Genomic DNA, 21,730 nt, shown 5'->3' with positions numbered 1-21,730 from the left:
CCAAGATACATAATAACTGCATTTTACCTTAAAAAAAACTGCATTGGTTTCTTTTATACTTCTTTTATATTTTTTATACCCCTTCATCTGTTGTTGTTCAGTAATTCAGTTGCTTTCAACTTACTATGTCCTGATTGACATCATTTCAACAGGAATGTCAAACAAACGGATCTACTCTGTGTATACAATCTTTAAAATTTTGTACAATCTTGTTTAAGTTCCTGTTTCATTTGAATTTTAATGACCTAATCCAAGTCAGGATTGTTGTATGAAGAATGAGAGAAAAAATTGAAATTTTCTTCAAGGAGGAGTATATGCAATAGGAAGATAAAAACCAAGATGTCAGGTACAGCTGTAAAATTTAAATCTCACTTCTTCATGCATGGATCAGTATCATGCTTGTAACAGAGGATAGAACTTGGATGCTGTCTTGGCCTATGGCCTCCTTGCTGTGGATACCCTGTTCTCAACATGTTATTTGCACCTACCACTGTGCCATTTTTTAAAAGTCTTTGTATGTGTGGAGTGAAGAAAAGCTGGTGAAAGGATTAAGCTTCCCAAATCTCAGAACTAGTAGTTCCAAATGCATGTGTTTAGAACAAAGTGGAACAAATTCTGTGAATCATCTGGTTTGACCTTATATGCTGTCTATCTCACTATCACGTAATTCTGGGCAGTTTGTAACTTTTGTATCTTGTATAAATATAACTTGTAAGCTCTCTAAATTGATTTTTCTTCTAATTTTTCAAGTCAATGGGAAAAATGGGGGGAGAACCATCAAGGAAATGATAAATGACAAACTTTTAATATATTGTTTCAAATTTCTGTTTTTCCTCCATAAGGAGGAAAGTATTATATTAGTATGATATGCAGGCTTCAACCTTGTTGATTTGTAAGGAGGCCAACATATAGAAAGTTATAATATGGCCACCGGATTAGTCCTACATTTCATATCATACTTTTTCCTCAGAGGAGGAAAAGGTGCCTTGAGCTTGCACACATTTTCAGAGGAGCCTAGAGCTTGAACATATCTTGATCATCCTACACAAAGTTTCTACACAAAATTCCCATGTCAGATAGTACATCAGAGTGGAGACTTTTACCTATTTTTACTACATTCAATCAAATAAAGGAAGGTAGGTTAATATTTCACATTTTTTATTACCTTTAGTGAAATCTAATCTTACAAAGCTTCTCCTCCAAAAATATAGACTTGCTAACTAGAGTATACAAAACCTTTGCTAGACCAGTATTCAAATACAGCTCATCTGTATGTATATCGGACATTAATACAATTGAGCGAGTCCAGAAGTATTTTACAAGATGAGTACTACACTCCTCTGCTCGTAACAGAATACCCTATATCACCAGGGTTGAAATTTTGGGCTTGGACAATCTTGAACTACACCGCCTATGGCTGGATTTAAGCGTAGTACACAAAATTATCTGCTACAATGTCCTACCAGTCAATGACTATTTCAGCTTTAACCGCAACAATACAAGAGCATACAACAGATACAAACTCAATGTTAACCACTCCAAACTTGATTGCAGAAAGTACGACTTCAGTAACCGAGTGGTCAATGCCTGGAATTCACTACCTGACTCTGTTGTTACATCCTCTAACCCCCACTCCTTTAACCTTAAACTATGCATTATTGACCTCACTCCATTCCTAAGAGGTCTATAAGGGGCTTGCATAAGTGCACAATTGTGCCTACCGTCCCTGTCCTATTGTCCCCATTTATTCGTACCTATGTCCTGTATTCTTACTCATGTTTATATTCATACCTATTATCTTGTAAGCTATTGTCAAATCAAATCAATCAATAAAATAAATCCTCTAAATAAATAGGACTTACCGTGTTTCTCAGAAAATAAGGCCAGGCCTTATTTTCTTTTGACCACTGAAAAAACGGCTAGGCTGTCTTTTGGGGGTGACTTAATTTCTCCCACACACACACCCTCACCAAGAGTGCCATGCCTCACCACCCACTGCTCCTAACAGCTGATCATGGCGGAGCGCAGAGGGCTCCCTACCCCTGCCAAGCACCTTTGCTGCAGACCCAGGTATAGTGCTGGCTGCAGGCTGGGTCAGCGGGCGGGTGGTGGTGGCATGGATGTCGGCCTTGGTGGCAGCGGGGCACTTTACACCACTGCCGCTGTCGCTTTCCCTTCTGCCCTTGCTGCAGCTTATGCTGCATTTGGACTGCTGCCATTGGGCAAGACGCAGAGGCCAGAGTCCGTGCTGGACATCACAGCATGGCAGTAGTGGAGAAGTGGCCCTTCCAGTTGGTGGAGGAATGGCTTGAGCACATTCCTCCGCCAGCAGCATTTCAGCCGCTTCTCAGGTGGGGGAGCCACCTCCATAGCTTCCACAGTTCCTGCCGGTGGTGGCGCCTCTCTCTCCAGCACCATCTCCGACAACAACAGCAGCAGTGGCGGGACAGACCCCACTGCCAATGAGAACCGCCTGCCCTCCTGCAGGGGCATCGCTTTGCTTGACAGCGGCTGCATCGACAACATCCTACAAGTTGGTGAGTCATTCAGGCTTCGGTGGGTGGAAGCAGCAGTGGGAGGGTGATGCCATCGTTTCCCCCACACACACAAGCCTTGCTTTGCTTCCTGCCCCAGAGCTTCCGGTCATGGTCTCATCCCCTGTACGGTCAGTGCTCCTAACGGCAATTCCCCCCCGCCCTTCCACCCCATTTCGCATATTTTAAATAGGCCTAAATTTTAGGGGGGGTTATTTCACCTCATGCCTAGAAAACATGCTGGATCTTCCTATTGGAGGGGGCGTACTGTTGGAGAAACACGGTAATTCTATACAACATTATATTCAAGCATATAGGAATAATAATGTTTTAGAAACGTAATCCATAACATGTCTGATTCTGACAGATTTGAAGTGAAAAAAGTATCACATAATTAGAGCATTTTAGATCTGCATATGGCACGTTTTACTTTCAGTTCAGTTCCAAATGTTTTAAAATGCTGATTTTGCTGTATATTATATGCATATCTGGCAGAAATTAGACCAAAGTTGCCGATTTTTTTGTGTGGCAGTGTACCAATTCAAATATTATTTAGTGCCTGGTTATTTTATATCTTCTGAGCCCTGCATCATATCATTTTCATCTCATGGACTTAGTGTAAGCAGTTAACCTTGCCACACAGAGAAATTAATCAATTTGTCAATACATGGTAATAGTGGCTGATTGCTAAATTTCTTTGGGACTCTATTTGAGCATCTATGCAGCTCTTCCCATAGGATTTTTAACAGTCAGATGATGAACCCACACATAAAGGAAAACTGAGTCTGCTAAGTTGCAATGCAGCAAAATTCTAATGCATTCGCTTAGGCAGGGTGGAATTGATTGAAGTTAAACAAGTTGAACAATTAGCCTGCAGCTTCCATGGGGAATACTAATGACTTTTGTTCCCAAACTCTTCAGACAACTACCAGGACTGCTTAATAATTGAAATTAATACCTGCCAAAGGCATAAGCACTTTTTTTCCTTTGATTTATCTTTTGCATGCAGTCTCAAAAATGTTTTCCCAAAAAGATAAATAGTACTACTGTCTTCAAGCAATTATGCACTCATGTGTATCAATAAGTAACAAGGAAATAATAAGTTGTCTACTTAATAGGAACCTTCAGCCCCGGCTTTTACAAACTGTAGCTCTAAATCATAGAATTTTACCCAATCAAAGTTTCATGCTTCAGATATTCTAGTACAAAATTAAGTTGCTATGATCACTACCTTTGATTTTTTTTCTGCAAAATTTTAATTCACTCTTTCTTCCAGAACAAAAAAAGTGTCCTCTGATAAGGAAAAGGTAAAACAGTATGTGCATATAAATGGATCGTTGCATGTATCACTTTTTATTTGTCAGATACAAAACGTAGATGAAAAATTCAGATGAAACGTGGACTTCTGTAAAGTGTTTTTCTGCTCAAAGTATATTTTGCCAATTAAACTATTAAAATTGGGTCCATAATTTTTTTAAGAATACAAATATAAATTGTAAAGAGTTTTTTTAAATCAATGGTAAAACTATGGTAGAGCTGCAGATTTATAGTTTACAAGCAACTCAGGCAATATTCTGTACCACACACGCACATATGCACACAGAAACACACACACATACTAACACACACGAAGTATACACAGTATGTGACTAAACAACAGCCAGAAAGACTAAATGTAGTGCAGTTTCATTTCAATTGTGCAATTTACCTCATTTTGAAGTATTCAACTCTTTAAAGTTCATAATTATCTCCCTTTTAAGTACTTTGCTCACCAAAGCTTTAATTAATTTGTAGATAGTAGTATACATAGAACTGCATAAAATGTGGTGTCTGTTTATTTTCAGATCAAATACTGTATGCTAGAGGTATTACAACAAAATAATAGAAATTACTGTTCTTGCTACTGGTTCCTTCAGTAAATTATTGTATATTTATCATAACTTTTAAAGCAAACCCTCAGAAAGTAGATTATGATAAAAATAACTAATTCTCAGAGGAGAAAGATTTAAAGTTAAAAAGCTTTTTCTCCAAAATTTGCAATACAATTTGAGCTTAATTTGAAACAAGAAACTAGGGCTCAGTCTTAGGGGCAAATTTTATGTGTTCATAATGGCCTATTAGATGATCTTTCAAATAATCAGAAAGGAAGGTCTTATAATGTATGTAACTAAAAGAATGGCAGCAATGTATGTATGTATATATATATATTCTTCTTAACATTGTTAGATCTGGATTTGTCAGTTTGAGAAATGCAGTCAAGAAAGGAAAAACATTATAAGAGCTGACAAGCATTTGGTGTCATCAAATACTCATATTTAATAGATTGTACAATTTGGTAGAAAAAGGGGGAAATTGCACAATTTATATTAACCGTGACCCATTTGATAATCATTTCAGAGATATTTCCTTATTACTTTGCTTGTGAGAAGCTTGCAGGTAGAAAGTAAGTGGTAGAAATTTGGAAGTCCAAGACTAGCAGGTAGGTAAGTGGCTGCTGTGAGGTGGAGAAGGGAGCAAAGAGAAAAGTTAGGGGTGACATGATAGCTGTCTTCCGGTACATGAGGTGGGGGTGTCAGCTTTGGAAGCCATATTAACACCAGAAGCTTCCATGCTGCCACATTCCTGTGTCTGGGAAATTAGGAGGGGGGATTTTTAGAGTGTTAATAGTTAGACATAATAGCATTCTTCTTTTCGGTCAAGGTCATGTTATTCCTGTACCTGGAAGAGGAGTGGTTGAAGGAATGTCTCAAGTTGGGACAGATGGTGATTGTGATGGACTAATGGGGTGCAGAGGTTGAGTTTTGTTTTTGTTTTTTTGAAAGTTTTTTGGGGTTTTTTCACAAAAACAAAATACAAATAAAACATCTTTTTTGAAAATAGCATGGTCTCAGGTTCTTCATACAGACACCAAACTCAATTTCTATTCCATATCTTATTACCGTATATTTATATTCTATTCCATATCTTATTACCATTTTATATTTTCTACATAGTTTTTCCCCTCTTTTAATTTTCTCAACTTTATTTTTATTATCTCATCTCAATCAAATCATTATGTTTATACTTTTGTCTGTCCTGTTTCAATTTCATATTATCTTTTCTTATTAAACAAATTTTTCCCTGTAGTTACCAATTAGAGTATGACACCTTTGTATCTTTTAATTTTATCCATTCAAACTCTTATTTAAGCATCAATGTATACCTTTAAGATTATAGCATTCAATATAATACATAATTTCCAATGGAATTCTGCTTGATACATTCTTAAAATACACACTAGATTCTTAAAAAGAAAAAATTGTGTGTGTGTGTGTGTGTGTGTGTGTGTATGTATGTATATATATATATATATGTATGTATATGTATATATATGTGTAAATAAAGCACACATTCCATTCCAATTCAATTCTATCATTAATATTCATTAAAATCTTAACATCTTTAACATTTCTTTTCAATTAAATATCGTATTTCCTTGGGAACACTTATAAACTTTCCATAGTTAATTCTTTTTTCCCCCATATTTCTCACTTATATTTTTATAAATCATTACTAATAATTAAAATTGTTCCCATTTAATTCTCTCAATCATTTTAATTCATTTATTTATTACCATTCAACTACATTACAGTAAATATTTTATCCATCATTTTAATCATATTTTCTAAAATTATTTCTGTTTATAATATAACAATGCTATCTTATGTACCTTTGCAGAATCCCTTTTGCAATTAAATTTTCACCTGTTATCTCTAAACAAGCTTATGGTTACAATCCTTATATCTTTTCCCTGTTTCTCCATTTCTTGTTTCTGTCTTTTACAACTTCTTTTCCTTGCCTTCTTCCCCCTCTTCTTCTCCCTCCCCTTTTACCCCCTTGTCTCTCTACTTCTAACTCTCTCATCTGTAATCCCCTCTTCTGTTGCTTTCTAATATTATACTTATCTTTCAAATTCTTCCTCTTTTTGGTTGTTTTTTCTAGTCTTAAACCTTTCATTCTCTTTCCCCCCTTTTCTTTTTTCCCCCCACTTAAAATTATTTGATCATTAAAGATGGCTTCTTCTTTGTCCCAATCTTCTTGTTCTGCAAGCGTTTCTTGTTGTTTCTCATAGTTCCGGATCTCCATTTCTAAGAATTGAAACACGAAGCCAAAATAACTTGGTACCCAGCCACGGCCCAGGGAGTTATGGACCCCTGGACTAGAAGACCTCCAAGGTTCCTTCTAGCCCTACAATTCTATGACTTGAATCTGCAACTAACAAAATAAGCAGGTTATTTAGTCATTACTTACTTTTTAGACATCAGGAAAAAAGTGAATCAAATCTGCAAAACGCATCTTCTTATATTAGCATTATAATGTTCATCCCTTCTCTGGAGAAGCTTAATTTAGGAAACCCGGACATATTTTACTTTATATTTGCAATAGCTCTATGACACGGGTGTCAAACTCACGCCATCATGTTGCCATCACATTTCAGGACATTTTTCCTATTCGCAGAGCTGGGGTGGGCATGGCCTGCAGGTAACACATCCAGCCTATGGGCTCCCCTTTGTTCCCCCTTTTCTATGATGTAAATTTAGCTGACTTTAGTGATTTGCCCAAGATTAACTCATGTGCTTAGTGAATCGAAAGGTTTTTGTAATCCAGAGGAATATCACTGGTATAACTTCCACATGTGTGAAAGAGAGTTCTTTACGATCTATAAACATTGGATTTGAGAATGCATCAGTACATTTCTCTGATGGCAATGTCCCTTCTTAGTTGTTGCTTACATCATTTTATTGGTGTCTGCCAATGGCTGATGCGTTTTAACATGCAAAGGAGCAATTGTAGCCTCAGGGTATTGATCCGCAATAAAAGTGTGAAGACACATTTGACGCTCATTGAAAAGAGGGTCATATCAGTTCATTTTGACTGCAAGAGATGTGATGTGCTGTGGCTTTTTCCCCCCTCATCAAAGGATCGCTTCAGTACTAAATGTCAAGGGCCTTTCTTCCATTGGAGATTTAATTCGTATTACTTGTGAAGATATAGAAAGTGAATAGGATGACATTAAAATGCATACACCGTTCCTGTGAAGCTGGTATTAGTAAAGTGTAGAAGACTATGTCTTGTTCTCAGAGGAGCAGTGCTTAATGTCTGACCTTATGAAGAAGCCAAGACACTGTTTTCGAGAAAGTAAGTCTGTGTTTTAAGAATTCATTTTTTAAAAAATCATATAAATCAGACTTTAGTTACGAAGTATGTACAATAGAATATTTCTGATTCATTTTTTTCTTCTGTTTATTGTTGCTAGACTTGCCTCCATGGTATCTATCTCACAGAAATGAGCAATTACTAATAGTTTCTCCTGGGACAAATATATCAGAAAGATCAATTCCAGCAACAGAAGGCCATTCACATACTTCAGTGCCGAACCATATAGGGGTTGTGGAAATAACAACCAGACCCTTACATTGTATTAGGAAATACTTGAGGCCAGTGAAAGGCTTCAAGGACATGTGCAATATGATCATGGTGATGAGTGCCATACAACAACCGAAGTACTGCATTATGGACTAATTGAAGGTCCATGGTGGTCTTCAAGAGCAGCTTCATGAAGGGATAATTTATTGTTATGAAAATTACCCATCTAAGTAGGGTAACAACTGTTGTACCAGGATGTGGTGGAACTTATTGATTAATAGAAGAGGAGACCCCGAAAAGGTAAATAAGAAGACATTACAGCTTCGAATCTGTTTCGGGGAGAAAACATTCGAGATCAAGACCTTTGACTTATATTTGCCTTTTTCCCAAGGAAAAGATACTAACAATAGCACTTACACTTATATACACTTAGTGGTTATACAGTCCTCTCTAAGCGGTTTATAGAGTCAGCATATTGCCACCAACAATCTGGGTCCTCATTTTACACACCTCAGAAGACTGAGTCCACCTTGAGGCTGGTGAGATTCAAACCACCAAATTGCAGGCAGCTGGCAGTCAGTAGAAGTAGCCTGCAGTACTGCACTCGAACCACTGCACCACCACAACTTTTAGTCTGGCAAGATTTTATAAACTCAAGCAATAAACTTTGATGCATTCTCAGAAATGTTTTGGTTGTTTGCACCCAACCCTGTCAGAAATAGGCAAAGGCCCCCTTAACTATAGCTTCTACATGTCTTACGTAGCTCAAGAAGATCCCTGATTTATTTTCAAGACTATTTGAGAATTATGCCATCCCTTCAAGAGAAATTTGCTAGACCTGTGATGGCGAACCTGTAGAAGTGGCACGCAGAGCCATTTCCGCTGGCATGCGAGCTGCTGCCTGGAACAGATCCGCTACACATGCGCCCGCACCTCCTGCCAGACAGCTGATTGTTGGGTATCTGCCGCGCATGCGTGGGGGGGGTGGGGAGTGCACGGGAGATGCGTATGCATGCACAGTGGATCTGTGGTGCGTGCGGGGGGTTGCATGCATGCGTGAGGTGCACAGGCGGTCATGTGCATGCGCAGGGGGTGGGGTCACATACATTGCATGATGGGTGCAGGCACACTTGTGCGTGCACACTTTCGGCACACGACAACGAAAAGGTTAGCCTTTTCAATAAACAAACAGCAACTCCATATTGCTTTGAATGAACTTCAGTCTTTTTTGTCCCATTCCTATCTTCAGGGCCTCCAGGCTCTGGGACAACAGATTCCCAGGACCTTCTGCCTGGCCTGGGGTGACAATATAACATTGGTTGTCATTAGCATAATAATGATTTCATACTTTCCTTAATCTTAGGCAAAAAAAAAAATCCAAGAACTATCCTTTCATTTCCAAGATGTATTAAAAAACCTTGTTCCATGCTGAGAAATGCTACTCCTTGAAATTATCTTAGTTACTTTTAGGTAAAGTTAACTTTCATCCCAGTGGTCTAGACCCATTCATTCTTAGAAATCTTTTAAAAGATGTTAGCATATTTCACTCCCTAGGACTCTATACCACTCTATAAAGCCACTCTACAAATACCACTCTATAAAGCCTTAGTAAGGCTACACCTAGAGTACTGCATCCAGTTTTGATCACCACACTATAAAGAAGATGTTGAGACTCTAGAAAAAGTGCAGAGAAGAGCAACCAGGAGGATGAGGGGATTGGAAGCTAAACATATGAAGAACGGTTGCAGGAACTGGACATGGCTAGTCTAGTGAAGAGAAAGACATGGGGAGACAGGATAATAGTGTTCCAATATTTGAGGGGCTGCCACAGAGAGGAAGGGGTCAAGCTATTTTCCAAAGCACCTGTAGGCCAGACAAGGAACAGTGGATTGAAACTGAACAAGGAGAGATTCAGCCTGGAAATAAGGAGGAACTTTCTGACAGTGAGAACAATCAACCAATGGAACAGTTTGCCCTCGGAAGTTGTGGGAACGCCATCACTTGAGACCTTCAAGAAGAGATTGGACTGCCATTTGTCAGAAATGGGTCTCCCACTTGGGTGGGGGGTTGGACTAGATGATCTACAAGGTCCCTTCCAACTATGATTTTCTGTTATCTGTATAATCAACCTATATTCTCTGGACTTTTCTTTTTCTACCTGTTAGGCTTTACAAGCATTAGATGTATTTTTAATAAGCATATAGGGGACATTGATTTTCAAATCTGATCTGTACCTCACAGTATGTGAAATCTTTTCACATACTCCCTATTTCTGCATCTAAATTTTTCACTGGCTCTTAACTTTGGAACATATGGCAGGATGTATTGCTTTCTGTGGCTGCAGGTTTTTTCCTGGGTATTCTGAAAACACCTCACTACAGAAGTGATTATGCTTACGTAGGGATTTCTCCATGAAGTTCTAAATCACATGCTCCCCTGATGTTCTCTATGCAGGGAATCGGGGATGACATTCATCTATTTCAAAGAAATAACCATCTATCCATCCTAAATTCAAGAATACAGTGTTTATTTCTTACTTTTTCTATCTGACCTGGACTCTGACATATCTTTCCTTATTGCTTAACTTGATGCTTTTATTTATTCTATTTGTCCCAGTTTCATCTGAAGATTGGTGCTGGTCCTGTGGATAATATTTTTGTTTTTACTATATGAATATTAGTACTACCATATGGTATGCCTACCTTTTACTCATCTCTCTGTGTGTGTGTGTGTGTGTGTGTGTGTATACACACATAAATTAGAGGGGAAAATGCAAGGTGTTTAGCTTTTCAAAAGCTAAAACAGCACAAAAATTTTTAAATGGCTTTTTTTTTTACAAAATATTTGTTGTTATACTATCCTATGTTTCAGTACTATATGTTGCTTGAACCGAGTATTTTAAAGCTGAATTCAAAAATGGTTTACACAGCTGAAAGAACATCAGATCCTGGGCTTGCATGCTTTTCCTATCATGCCATTTGTCATAAATGGTGTAGGGTCTTCTGCTTGGACCGGATGGGGGGTGGGGGTTGGACTAGATGACCTACAAGGTCCTTTCCAGCTCTGTTAATCTGTAATCATTGCATTGATCTGTTCTCTGGTAACATTATAAAATCAGATTTAGATGATATTTGATCCCAAATAAAGAATGGATTATGATGAGCTTGTTTCACATTCTGTGATAAAGATTGACTACAATTTAGGATCTGGATCAGAGGTGGTATTCAGCAGATTCTGACCAGTTCTGGAGAACCAGTAGCGGAAATTTTGAGTAGATTGGAGAACTGGCAAATACCACCTCTGACTTTCAGAAATCAGTTCATGGGTTATCGTCTCTTGTAAGGAAATCTAGAAAACAGCCCGTGTTGTTTAATTTCTTTACCATTATTAAAGTTTGGGCATAGAGGAACACTGCAAGCTGCAGTTAATTCAGCTGTTGTGGGTGTCTTGCAAAGGATTTTTTAAAGACAACTTCTGTTTTTATAGAGTTATACTACTTTGCAATTTCTGAGCCTACTGAGAGAATTTATTCACCCAAGCTTAGCTGCACCTCAGTAATCTGCTGACATAGGGTTGTGTGCAGGGTGCAAAACGGTAGCATTATGTAAAACTAGGATAGATATACAGCATCATTGCAAACAGAATCTAATGAAAACTGAATCTTGACAAATAGAAAAGGAAATGTATTTCAGAATATCTCATAAATCATTGCAGACTGGAGAAAAACTATTAACATGTAATTTAAAATATGATTAAATTATAATATTCAAATTGAGTAATTTGAATATAGAAATAAGGGGAGGCTGAATGTGTGTGAGAGTTTTTTTTCCAGTCAAAATTAATGACAACTTTATATCAGTTTATTACAAGAATAACTTGATCTAGAATATCCAAAGGCAGCTCACATTACATCCACAAAAACAAAGGATCCAAGGTAATTAAATTTTAACCTTGTTATTAATTAAAATATGTTGTTTTTATAGAACGTATATTTTAATTTTATTATTTTTAATGAAAACCTGTTATTCTTTACTTTTTGTTAAAATTAAGAAATATGTTTTTCTGTGTAATTAATATCTAAAAGCAGATATCTCCGTCATGAGACCTTTTACAGTGTAAGTAAAGATAGCAATGGAAACAAGTCTATTTTCTGGACCAATGGTAGCTCTGCTAACCATCACCTTGGCCTCTACAAAATGGCCCAACTTGCACAGTATTACATTTCACAGATTCTAACTGTTCACTTCTTCTTTTCATGAGTTAAATGAGATTCTCTTATTAACCATAGTTTCCTATTTTTGTTACGTAAAAAAGTCATGACTGGAAGTTTCAAATAAGGCAGGATCATAAAATCACAGTTATTTTAAGATCATGATTTCTTCCAAAGCTGGTAACGGCATTGTTGATTTGGAACAAAACAGCTAATTGATAATTACTGGTTTGTTAATTACTGGTTTGCTAATTACTGGTTTCATTGCAGCTGGGACAAAGCCAGAGTATACATGGGAGCTATGTTCATCCAAACTTTGGCCTCTTAAGTAAGTAGACCATTGAAGTGGACTACAAAACATTGATATTCTAGAAGAATATATTGATGAAACTGATAAATTATAGCTATACCTCATTTCCATTAATATCCCATTAAACCATAACATATATTTGCAAGATTGATCATGGTTAATTTTAAAACATTTCTTTGTGATGAACATCAACGCTGTTATAATAGATGAAGAATTGTCTTTGAAGATCTGTTCATTCAGAAGATGATTAAATAATTTTGGCGTGATTCCCAGATCTGTCACAATTGGGTAGTGTATGAAACATTTTTCTACTGGAAGAATAAGAATGGCTGAATCACCACATTTTAACTCTTACATAATCTTATATGGTCAAAAGGATACATGGTTCTTATTTATTACTTAATGCCATAGTCATTGGCAAATAGCCTGTTTTCATTAATCATCAGTAAGCAATGCTCTTAAGCCTTTTTCTTTAACACAGCACCAATTTAACCAAAGTCTTATATTGCAAGAATCCAGGATTTTTTAATCATAAGTTTGTTGAGCAACCCAACATTTGACATCACAAAACACAGACTACATTTTTTTACATAAAAAAGTTACTTTAACATTTAGGATTAATAATAAATTAAGTCAGTAGGTATATATTGTGAATTACAAAGAGATTTAGATCTTGTGCTGTCATAAATTAAAAATGTTATTTTCATCAACAAATGCTTTCTATCTATATTTGTTACAAAAATCTAATTGAACAATAAAGGAACATTTAAATGTGCATTTAATTTGGGCTCTCAATTAAATTTAAACAATGCTGTCTTTAAAATTAATGGAAAGCAAGAATACATAGATGTCAATTATGTCACATTTGTTTATAAAAGGAATCAGTGAGTTAGTGTTACCGACATCTGAGTTTTTAGCCTATATCTTACTCATTATAGCATTAGATACCAAAGAAGCTCTGGTTTGTTTTTTTTTTTTTTTGCTTATCAGAAGAAATAACAAGTAGGAAATTAATTTTAACTCAATAGGAATTTAGAACAGAATAACAAAGTTAGAAGGGACCTTGTAGGTCATCTAGTCCAACCCCCCCTCCCCCCAAGCAGGAAACTCTGCACCATTTGGAATGCAGTCTTATTTTGAAGTGGTCAAGGAATGCCATCTAACTCTACAGTTCTCATTTTGGATGCTATTAAACGACATTGTTGTCACACAAAGTATTCAAAGGCATCTCTACTCCTCCTTTTTTGCCTCTTAAAGAGACAGGACGTGCAGAAACACATGCAGGCATGCAATATCATTTCTGTACTTTGTGAACCAAGATCTTCATTCAGGACTCTTTTGTGTTCTACTAACTGCCAGCACACTTAGGTTTGATCAAATTAGGTCACCACCACCTCCACCCAGCTTGCATTTCTTGTTTAGAGGCAGCCTACAGCTGTATTTTGCCTCAAAAAACTGATCCAGTCTGACAACAATGCATACTTTCCAGAGCAGAGTAATGCTAGCATAGCTGTACAAAAGGACTTTATCTGAATGAGAGGAAAGCACCTTCCCTTCCCTTCCTCCTTTCCCCCTCACTGTCTCACTCTCTCTTCCGCTTACCAATCATTGCACTTAACCCAGTAGTTGGAATGAAACTCAGTCATTAAACTCAATGGATGTAGATATATCAAGGTTAAAAGCTCATCCTAGGGTTCAAGATTCTGTATGTGTAAATTATGTTATTTACACAACAATTACATTTACATAATAACGCATCCAACTTTGTTTCTAGTGTTAGGTTCTTTTCTTTTTCATTTTGGATATCCAGGTCAACCAAGAGGTTGTTGGACGTTTTGTTACGATAATAACAGTATAATGCAAGTACGGAAGCAAGGGATGGCAGACAGGAAGCACAGCTAAAACAACCATAAAAGACAGCGATCAATGTGTGAATGAGAAGAAGAAATGATTTTGGTGGGAAAAAATTCAAGCAGTTTTGACTAACTCTAGGAAGAAGTCTTGGCACATTTTTTTTTAAGAATTAGAATTCTTTTATTGGCCAAGTGTGATTGGATACACAAGGAATTTGTCTTGGTGCAAATGCTCTCAGAGTACGTAAGAGAAAAGATTCATTCCTCAAGAGTCAAGAATCATAAGGCCCAACACTTAATAATAGTCATGGGGTGCAATAAGCAATCAAATCATACTAGGAAACAGTCCATATAAATCATAAGGATACAAGCGACAAAGTTACAGTCATACAGTCGCAATTGGGAGGGAATGGGTAATAAGGAGTGATGAGAAGATTAATAGTAATAGTAGTACAGACTTTGTAAATAGTTGGATAGTATTGAGGGAATTTCCAGACCTTTGGCTCACTTTGACAATGTTGATAAAAATTCTATAATATGTGGGTTTGGGTTTTTTTAGAGAGGGGACATAAACCAGATCTTAGGTGAAAGTGATCAGTTGCATTAAAGTAAATTTGCATAAAGTAAATTGCATAACATGAGGGAAACTTGCAGTTTGGCCTTAGCTGGTCTCCATTTATTATGGATACATGCATGTACATGCTTATTTTCAGTTCATGCTTCTTTTTAACCTTATTCATTAATAAGATTATTAAGTATTCACAAAATCCATCTTAATTTTTTAGGAAAATACCCAATATTTCAAAAAATACAGTATATCCTTAGTAAACCTAGTGATTTTTGCCTTGTTTAGTTTTTGTAAATACATACTGACTTAGAATGGCTGTTAAAATGCTTCATTATAACATTTCTATCATTGTAATAAAATATAAATTGTCTAAAGAAAAAAAAAACACTTGATAAAAACTATTTGATTAACTTAAGTTAGATTTCGAATTCTCAATAATTAAAACTCACTATTGCATTCAACTAAGGGACTGTGAAACATGTCATTTTATCTATGCTTTTATTAAAAAACAAACCATTCCATGTATTCTCAAATATAGATAACTATAAATTGTATTATTAAAATTACCCAATATCAGGATACTCCGTAAACATTCACTTTAAAGGGATAGCACCAATTTCCAAGTACCAGAACTTAATTAATAATCACATGCTAATTGATAAAAATTATCCTAAGTGTCATTTTGCTTGTCAAACAGCTAGTAGGACACTAAGGGACATTAATTAACTAATTAATTTAGCACAATAAAATATGCATTGATTATTATTATTGTTTTACTATTTCCAGTATGAGTAATGTTTCAAAAGACCTAGCAAGTACAGGAACATAAGTGAATGTCTTCGTATGCACTTTTTTTCTTATGTGAGAATAAATGCTTAATCAAAATTAGAGCTTTCTCCAAGTTCTCTGATTAATTCTGAACCTTGTTGACGACGGTTGACAGAAAGTATGGCATTTCTTGTGGACTTTGGGGTTGTATGTGTGAATGTAAAGATGTTTGCTTTGCCAAGCAGGAAAATATCTCGGCTTGACTGCAAGCACTAATTTATATTAGAAGCAGTAAATATTACAGTCGGTTTTATCATCCCAATAAACGGTTGAATTTTCCCCCGCATCGGGAATATGTAAGACTGTTGGGAAGGAGAAAAGAAGCAAGGCATGAATAGTTGGGTGGAAGAGCTTTACCAAGGGTGACAAACGGGTGGCCCGTGGGCCAGAGGTGGGAATTCAATTTTTTTTACTACCAGTTCTATGGGCATGGCTTGGTGGGCGTGGCAGGGGAAGGATACTGTAAAATCTCCAGTCGGAGGTGGTATTTGCCGGTTCTCCAAACTACTGAAAATTTCCACTACCAGTTCTCCAGAACTGGTCAGAACCTGCTGAATGCCACCTCTGCCATGGACCATATGCGTCACATGCAGGCCATGCCCACCCCAGCTCCGCGAAACATGACCAAAGTCACATGACAGCAACATTACACCGCAAATTTGACACCCGTGCTCTGTAATCTGTCTCTGGACAAGGCCATCATATAGTCCAATAGTGTCAAACTCAAGGCCCGCAGGCCGGATCTGGCCTGCAGGGTGCTTAGATCTGGCCCACAGGGTTGCCCTGGAAACATTGAAAGACCAGCCCGTGGTGCCTCTGCCAGCAAAAATGGAGCTCAGGAGGGCCGTGCACAGTCCTCTCAGGCTCTGTTTTTGGCCGTGACAGTCTCCTGCAGCCCTCTGCCAGTGAAATTAAGCTCGGGGAATCTTTGTGTGGCCGAAAACGGAGCCTGGGTGGGCCACACACAGGGCTCTGTTTTTCCTTGCAGAGGGTTGCAGAAGGCCTTAGCAGCCGAAAACAGAGCCTCAACTAATGACATCGAGCTGGCCAGCTACTTGCCCTGTCCCTTGAGGTCAAATACAACCCTGAATGAAATTGAATTTGATATCCCTGATACAGTTCTTCTCTGTGATGTAAAAATCTTTTTTTTTTTCCTTTACTCCTTGGGAAAAATAAGTGAGACCATAGGGGATCCTGGAAAAACTGCAGGCCGAAGTAGCCTCTTATGAGATCAGCAATGAGCCGAGAAGGAGAATGTATGGCCCATTTTCTTTGGTCTGTAGGGTTGGGTTGCAATATTCTGGTTTCAATAGATGAATTACAAGAAATCCAGGCCTCTGAAGGCAAGCTTTCAATCTTATTTTGCCAATTTCACTTCTGTTTTAAAACATTGATTTCCCTTCCTTTCTACCACATGTGACGGGGTAAGTCTCGGTTGAGATTCATGAATCTTTTCAACTGTCAACCTAAACATCTCACTTAAAGAGGTGTTTAAGGCAGGAACAGAGAAGGGAGCTCCACATCTTGTTATATTATATGAACAGAAAGTAGAATTCCATCCCACAAATTCTAGCTGGATCATTCTCTTTTCTCCATAAGCATTTGTCAACAGAACAGGATAAACTAAATAAATAAGCATGACATGAGGTTTAGCACAATAACAGCCTGGGAGAAGGCAGGGCACTTCAATTAATAATGGACTACAGAGTTCCTGATAGAGCCATTCTTTAATAATGTTTAAAAGAGCTACAAGGAGCCCTGGGAGAGGTTATACAGATAACTGCAATGGGCATTTTTCCCAGCTCAGCCCAAGAGGCTCAGCTGCTCCAACAGCATCAGTTTAGAAAAGAAATGGAAATAACATTCTTTCAGAAGAATGAGCATTTTTGAAGAAGGTTTCAGTCAGCCTAGTTACTTGAAAAAAACATCCATGAATATTGAGAAAGGAATCAGGTGAATGTCTGCTTTAGAATCATTTGGCAGTTCTATCAGCCAGGGAGAATTTGTGCCTTTTGGTGCTGTGATAGAAATTTAGGTTGTTTCAATAATTCATCTGAAGCCTTAATTCAAATCACACACAATTAAAAGTAGTTTCCTCCACTGTACACTTGCGATGTTTCTCTTTTTTTCCAGCATGACAGTGGTGACAAAAACTCATCTGAATATAATTGCACTTGGAGGTAAGCAAAAATAATTTTCAACAGTTGCAATGCACATTATATCTGAAAAGTAATGGCTCTCTAATGAAAACACTTGTATTTGTAAATTTCACCAAGAAGATTTCACCAAGAGCTAAAGAAGTTTCCTTATGTAAAGAATAAAAACTTGTAAAAATGTTGATGCTCCTAATATTAAAAGGAGAGATTTCTTACAATGGAAAGAGTAAGTGGCAAGAAAGAAGTCACCTGAAAACCAAGCAATAATTTTAGTAGAGCTCTGAACTTAAAATTTTCGGTGTTGAGATTTTTTTTAAAAAAAATAGATATCAAGGCTGGTGCCTATTTAAAACAAGGCCAGAAAGTTAAGAGCAAATAGAAATGCCCTTATACCTCTAAAGAATATTGTTTACACAAGTTTTCTTGGTACACGTTACTAGACACATATTTATTTATTTATTTATTCAATTTATGTAGTTACCCATCTCAAATACATGACTCTGTTCAACTGTTCAACTGGCTCAGTTAAAAAAAAAAGCAATGCACAACAAAAGAAAAAAAAACCTTTCAAACAGATTAAATAATTAAAACCATGACGTGTAAAATGCAAGACAGCATAGTCCATTATTACAAATAATGCAGTCATTTTGCAGGCTCCATACTTCTACCAGATCCCCAGGCATGACTCAAAGCCATCTGTTCAGGGCCTTCCAGGCCAGTAGGATCAGGGATGATCCATTCCCCTGCTTCTTCTGCTGTTCCTGTTGGAACAGATACATGTAACAAGTGATAGATGGTCCCACGAATAACCCAGCCCAGTGCAACGTATCGAATTATTGCTCCTTGCCAGCACCTTTAATTGAATCCGAATGCAAACTGGCAACTAATGCACCTCACAAAGCAGAGGTGTAACGTGCTGATCTAAAAGCACGTGAAACTACCTGCGCTGCTGTTTTGCACAAAGTGCAGTTTCTCTAGGTCTGTGATTTTCAGCTAACACTCTGGGCCCACATGAACCTTAGAGAGTCACACACACACACACACACACACACACACACACACACACACACACAAAACCTTTATGCTTTAGGGAAAGTTTCCGAAATTACTTAGGGAAGTTTCAGTAGTCCATGCCTTTATGAAAGAGACAACTTTTATCATTTATTAATTAGTAAAAATTTCTTGCTATTTCTTACTGCAGCTGTAATATATACAAAAATGGGGTGTGAATATTTTTCCTGATCAACACGGCTAGAGAGGAGAGTGAGTCCTAATTGACTATTGGTCTTGGTGGCCATGTCATTACTGTATTCTGAGTTACTTAAGAAACATTCTTAGATGCTTCCATATGTATATGTATTTATCTGTATGTATTTGTGTGTGTGTGTGGTGTGTGTGTGTGTGTGTGTGATTGATATATATATATATATATATATATATATATATATATATATATCTCCATAGAAACATTGTTTCTATTGTTTCAGTTTGTCTTAAAGCATAGTGAAAAAAAATCCTGCCCCTAATGACCTTCAATAGAAGAGAATATTTGCAGCTCAGGTTTGAACAGGAGGATCCTTGCAATTATGCAATGCAAAATTATTGCACTGTCAATACTGCTGATGATGTTATCTAGTTTGGTAATGAAATGTCTGCAAGAAAATCGCCAAGCACAGGGAGCACTAAGTCCTTTCACTAGACATGAATAAAGAGATTGTCAAAATTCAGGATAATGTCAGGGTTCCAGCAAACCTCCATCCTAATCAATAACTCGGAGACAAACATATCTCAAAAGTACCGTTATTAGGATAGTATACTGGCACATCTGTGGAATCCCAAATCTGAAAGTTTCTGGGCTTCCTACAATCCTCCAAACTACAAGTCCATCCCCTCTTGGCTGTCATCACGTCACATGGCCCAATCACAATCCATCCCAAAGTAAGATCTTTACTTCATCCTGCGCCATACTCAATGACCTTGAGCTAACAAAAGAATTTATTTTGTCAACTAAGAGCTACTCAGTTGAATCCACCCCCTTCCTACTTTCTCAGACTTGTGGCAGCGTGGAAGCATCGAATCTCAGTATGGCTTCCGAAGCTGACAGAGATATCACTAAAAGTTACTGTGACATCTACTCTGAAATTCCCCCGAAATGTGTTATGATATTTTGATTCATCCTGGTGAAAGATTTCAGAAGACAGTAGAAGGAACTTTCTGGACATACTACACTGATACCTATAGATAGCATTCAGTCTTATTTTCTATATTACTTCAATTTTAAAGAGTTATATTGGGATACTGTATAGAATAAGCATTTATCCCTCTTAGGATGACTCCAACTATATATCTCTTTTTTATTTCAATCATTTGTAACAATTGATATCTTATATAGTTATTTAATATCAATAATTTAACTGAATTAAAACCAGTGAAGTGAAATGAGAAAAACAACCCCCAAATTCTATGACCTTTTTTCTGCACTGATCTTGATTTTATACCGCATACCTTTAAATATAAAAGAGGGGATTTTTTTTTCTTTGTGATGTATCACAATATTGTTTATATAAGTCTTCATTCATAATATAATATTAGAAATAGATATCTGGAATGTTAATGTTTGCATTTATCAACAAGATTTCAATTGTATCTCTATGATATATGAAATGGTGGAGGGATACAGCCTTCTTTTTCCTAAACGTTTCATGATGATGTTTTGAAAAGCTGGCTCCTAGTCAGCTGAGCTAGACAAGCTCCCAAGTCCTGCAGTATATTGCAATTTAAGAGGAGAAGAACAAAGGAAATCAAACTTTCTACCTGAAGGGAAACAGCATGACCAAGCTAGTAATCAGTAATTAGTCAAGCTACTAATCAGGGCTAGATAAATGACTTGGCTTTTGTTACTAACTCCTTGGGACAACCAGTGTTGAAATTTGCTACCTGGGAATCCGTCTTTATGCTCCTGTTGAGTGACCTGGAACCATGGGCTGGAAATGGATTTGTGTTTCTAAACCAGGACTTGTTAACTTCTTCTGTATCAACGATCCCTTTGAAAGTCCAATGACATTTACCGACATCTTGTCCAAAAATGTATTTAAATACCTAAAGTTGAAATAGACCTTAATCTTATCACAGTGGAAACCAGTTTAAAGATAGCTGAAATACATTTATCAAAATATTTTTAAAAGCAGTTATGCAGTATAATAACATATGTATTTCTTTACTGATTCATTAGCTTTTTGTTTTGTTTTATTTTTTATTTGTCAAGCATGCATTAGGTAACAAATATAAGTATAAACATGATCATGGATAAGTATAATACATGAAATGGATAAGAAAAAAAGGGAACGTTAGGACAGGGATGGTAGGCATTCATAAAAGACAATACCCTTTTCAAGGTATAATAATTTGGGGCAATGAGATTTATTAAACCAGCAAACATTTTTGGAGTCTAGAGGCCATAATATACTTTGCTGCCTACATACAGTACATTATTGAACAAAAAGCTAAATTACAGATAGAAATTAGTGAATATAAAGTTGTCATTTTATAAGTTCTGTTTGTAGCGTGGTTTATTAATAGCTTGTTACTACTTTGGATAAAAGAATTGTGACCACAATAAATGCTTTTAATTTATTGTCAGAAGCTGATTGTGTACATGTAATAGGCCAGGCATAACCCAGACTTTTAGAACTGCTGCTAGTCGAGTGAGGATGTGCAAAATGTTTCAAGATCAAACCAAAGGTCTAGCGATAAGTGTTCTCTGCTAGGCCTGTTCCAATCATGGAACCTAACGTTTATGATACTTATGTCTAACCATACGACTATAGCTATCACTGTTTTCACCTGTGGGGCTATATAAATGCTA

The 21,730-nt window shown here is 36.9% G+C and overlaps 1 protein-coding gene across 1 annotated transcript in view; it reads left to right on the top strand.

Annotated features, from left to right (window-relative positions):
- The window catches only part of TAFA5 (TAFA chemokine like family member 5), a 311,537-nt gene that overhangs the window by 272,242 nt on the left and 17,565 nt on the right, over window positions 1–21,730 (top strand). Inside the window, 1 exon segment of the mRNA XM_087934142.1 lies at window positions 17,843–17,889. Within this exon segment, the coding sequence (XP_087790268.1) occupies window positions 17,843–17,889 (47 nt within the window).

This window comes from Pseudonaja textilis, chromosome 5 (assembly GCF_049901715.1).
Source record: "Pseudonaja textilis isolate UNSWEBS1 chromosome 5, rPseTex1.2, whole genome shotgun sequence".
NCBI lineage: Eukaryota > Metazoa > Chordata > Lepidosauria > Squamata > Elapidae > Pseudonaja > Pseudonaja textilis.
This window is presented reverse-complemented; position numbering and strand designations above follow the sequence as displayed.